The sequence below is a fragment of the Cebus imitator genome, unplaced genomic scaffold (assembly GCF_001604975.1).
Source record: "Cebus imitator isolate Cc_AM_T3 unplaced genomic scaffold, Cebus_imitator-1.0 Scaffold134, whole genome shotgun sequence".
Lineage (NCBI taxonomy): Eukaryota > Metazoa > Chordata > Mammalia > Primates > Cebidae > Cebus > Cebus imitator.
Genome location: NW_016107449.1, coordinates 3,911,649 through 3,915,142, shown reverse-complemented (window position 1 = coordinate 3,915,142; position 3,494 = coordinate 3,911,649). Strand labels below are relative to the sequence as shown.

The window sequence follows — 3,494 nt, the reverse complement described above, 5'->3', positions numbered from 1 at the left end:
ATGAATTCACGTTGCACATTCAGAAAAATGCACCAACAATGAAGTGAACCACAATGTTTCAGCCCCAAGCTGTAATTCTAAAATTTCAAATGTAGAAGAGGTTTGGGGTCTCCAGTAACTGTTTTGATCATTTGCTAATCATGCTTTATCTGTGTTATTTAATTTTCATTAATTTTACAAGCACATTCTTCAGCTTTTAGTATTTTCACTCCAATACCAGTCATTTCTTTTACGAGTAAACTGAGCTGTGTTGTCACATCATGCCAACTAGTATTTTAAAAACACATCAAGCCTTGTATAAACTTAATGGAAAAGAAATGACCACTTGACTTTTAGAAAAAAGTACTTAAGTTTCTTTAAGTTATATTTAAATATCCATTTGAAACATAGGAAATATAAATTGGCATATTAAAGAGTAAATACATTATTTGTACAATAAAACACCAACAAAACCAGTGCAACTCCTAAGTTCTAAATATGGTGGAAAAATGACAAATATTTGAGTTACTTATTCCTTATATCTTTATCACAATTCAATAAATCACCTTACTCCCTTCTTGACATGCTTTGAATACAGATTAATTGATGTTAATTTTAGCAATTTTACTTGTTTGTTCTAGTACTTTATCAAGGTATTCAAATTCAGACAAGAAAGTACCTCAAAAAAAGTAAATGCCATGTCCACAGAAGGATAGGGTTATTTTTTCAGTTGATTTTGGGAGACCTGATTGCAGCATATACAAATAGCATACAACCTTTCTTTCTTATGGTGAGCTGCATCTATGAGGGGGAAATCCTCTTTTAGGGTAACATACACTCATTTGCCAAATAATCATCAAAACATTTTGAAATCAGCATTAAATTTTAAAAGCTCCATCAATCCATATAATCAGTATTTTGATTATTTTGATTCCATTGCTCTATTACCTAAATGGCAATAATTCCTCTGCAATAATGTTGCTATGTGTATGATCGACCTTGAGCTACAATTCAATTTACTTTCAATCAAACATTAATGAAATTGCACTTAGGGGGCCCTTCGAAAATTAATCTCCCAAGATAAATTCCACTTCAAAAAAGACTCATTGTTAAAGCTGGGTTGATTTTTAGAGTTACAAACGCCAACAAACTTTGAGAGCTGTGGTTTTTTGAACGCCGCGTAAACTTCTCCAGCTTTCCGCGTCATTTAAGAACTTCTAGAAGGAGAAAATCACCACTTCCAAGCCTCGTAGCAAGATGTTACACAACTCGGTTTCGGGGCTGTCGCTCTCCCCCGCCCCCAGCAAAGAGGTTCACAGCCTGCCCCTCTCTGAGACCGGTTCGTTTTCGATCGCCGTTTACACGCGCGAGTCAGTTTCAGCACGCCCCCCCCATCCGTTCTAGCAGTTTCTCGCAGACCCTTCGGCCGCACCAGGACCTAGCCCGAGGGCGCCCGCGCTGTCACCACGTCCTGCCATAGAGCAGGTTGGCGCCCAGGACGCCACCGCCGTACTCCCCGGCGGCCGCGTCCAGGGCCGCCAGGCCGCCCCCCGGGCCGTGCAGCGCGGGCGGGCTGGGCGACAGCTCTTCCAGCTCGGGCGCAGGCGTCGGGGCCGGCGGCTGCGGGCCGGCCTGGCCGGGGGTGGGCGTGCTGGCGCCGTTCTGGCACGGCTTGCCGTCCTTGACCAGCACGGGCACCGCCACGCGGCGCGGCGACGGCGGCGGAGGCGGCGGCGGGCCCAGGCCGCCCTCCTGCTGCAGCTGCTGCGCCGCTTTGTCCTTGGCCTGCCGCTTCATCTTGTAGCGGTGGTTCTGGAACCAGATCTTGACCTGCGTGGGCGTCAGGTGGATCATGCTGGCCAGGTGCTCGCGCTCGGGCGCCGACAGGTACTTCTGCTGCTTGAAGCGCCGCTCCAGCTCGTAGACCTGCGCCTGCGAGAACAGCACGCGGCGCTTCCTTCGCGGAGCGGCCGCCGCCGCCGCCGCGTGCAGCGGCGCCAGCGACTTGGCGGCGTCCGCGATGCCGGTCAGTGACCCCATGCCGGCCACGTTCACGCCCGCCGACGGCCCCATGAACCTGGAGACTGGGAAGAGGCCCAAGGGGAAGGCGGATGAGCTCCAGGCCCGCTGGGAGCTGTCGGCAGCCGCGACGCCGCCGGGCCCCTGCTGGATCCCAGAACCCCCTGAACGCCGCGACCCCCGGCCCCAGCACGCCCCGCGCGCCCTCGGCGGAGCCCAGAGCACCGCGCTCCTCTTCGGGCCCCAGGACCCCACCCGCGTGCCCAGTCAGGTCCCAGGACCCCCCGCGCGACGAGGGGCCCAGGAAACCCCGCGCGTCCCAGCCGGCGTCCCAGGACGCCCCGCGCGCCCGCCCGGCCCAGGACCGCCCGAGCTGTGCACACCCAGCCTCGCGCCCCCGCGCCCCGCGGCTGTGGCGGGAAACGCCTGTGCCGCCAGCCTGCCCGCAGCCCCGCGCTCCTGGCCCCGCTCACTTGACGAGTAGCGCGGGTCCGGGTTGGCGCCGTACCAGCCGGTGGCCGCGCCGCCCCGCATGCCGTCCGTGTAGGCGGGCAGCTCGCCCATGTTGCCGAGGCCGCCGTTGCAGTAGCCGCCCATGGCGCCGTGCGGGAACTGTGAGACGCCCGGCGGCATGTGGTAGGTGGCGGCCGCGGCCGCCGCCGCCGCCGCCGCCGCCGCCGCGGCCGCCGCGTTGTGCCCCGCCATGGCGTGAGGGGGCTGCATGCCCGCCACGGACGCCGCCTGCGAGGAGGGCCCGGGTGGCGGTGCGCGGTAGGCTGCGGCGGCCGCCGCGGCCCCCAGGGGCGCCCCCAGGCCGGGCGGCGCGCCGTCCATTGCGCCGCCGAACTTCTTGTAGGTCTCCTCGATGGGGCTCAGGATGTCGGACACGGAGAAGGGCGTCGTGTGCTTTGGGCTCAACGACATGGCTCGGCGGGCGGCCAGGTAGGGGGGCCCGGGGCGCGCGCCGGCGGGACGTGGCGGCCGCTCGTCGCCGCCACCTCAGCCGCGGCGGCTGCGCCTGTGACGAGGAGTCGGCGGCTCGGCGAGCCCCCGGGGCTGCGGGATCTGGGGTTTATTTTAGTCCAGCGCCAGGTTTACGACAGACTCGGGGGGCGGAGCAACATCCCAAACGAGCAAACAATGGTCATTGACATCTTTTTCTCTCCCCCCCACCCCCTCCCCATAATGGAGGCAAAAAAGGTAAAAGGGGCAGTTGGGTGTTTCTTGGAAAGATCACTCCCTGTTGCTTTTCCTATCCTTCGCGCCTCCATCCGGGCCGTTATCGTAGCCCTGGAGCACCAGAAATAGAAATTCGGAGGCTGGCGTCGAGGCTGGATTTGAAGGACTCCGCGCCTGGCCCTGTCCAGACTGCAGTTTTCTAAAGTGACTTTGCAGCAAAGTCTGGTAGAATTGCTAAGTTTGCGGGGAGGGTGTTGTGGGGGCTTGCTTCGTCCTTTCCGGCTACCAGCCCCTCATTCGCTCCATCACCTAAAGTG

At 57.6% G+C, this 3,494-nt stretch overlaps 1 protein-coding gene across 1 annotated transcript; it reads right to left on the bottom strand.

Annotated features, from left to right (window-relative positions):
• Nucleotides 1-364: 364 nt before the first annotated feature.
• NKX2-4 (NK2 homeobox 4) lies at nt 365-3,049 on the bottom strand. The gene is made up of 2 exons (XM_017541486.2): nt 2,472-3,049; nt 365-2,063 (listed from the first exon to the last, which is right to left on the bottom strand). Exons 1-2 carry the CDS (start codon nt 2,920-2,922, stop codon nt 1,441-1,443), a joined length of 1,074 nt encoding a protein of 357 aa, XP_017396975.1. The 5' UTR covers nt 2,923-3,049; the 3' UTR covers nt 365-1,440.
• Nucleotides 3,050-3,494: the final 445 nt, after the last annotated feature.

Coding starts and splice junctions, on each gene's coding strand:
- NKX2-4 (XM_017541486.2), bottom strand. CDS start 2,922: ATGTCGTTGAGCCCAAAGCACACGACGCCCTTCTCCGTGTCCGACATC. Junction 2,064..2,471: donor GGACCCGCGCTACTCGTCAA/GTGAGCGGGGCC, acceptor GCCTCTTCCCAG/TCTCCAGGTTCATGGGGCCG.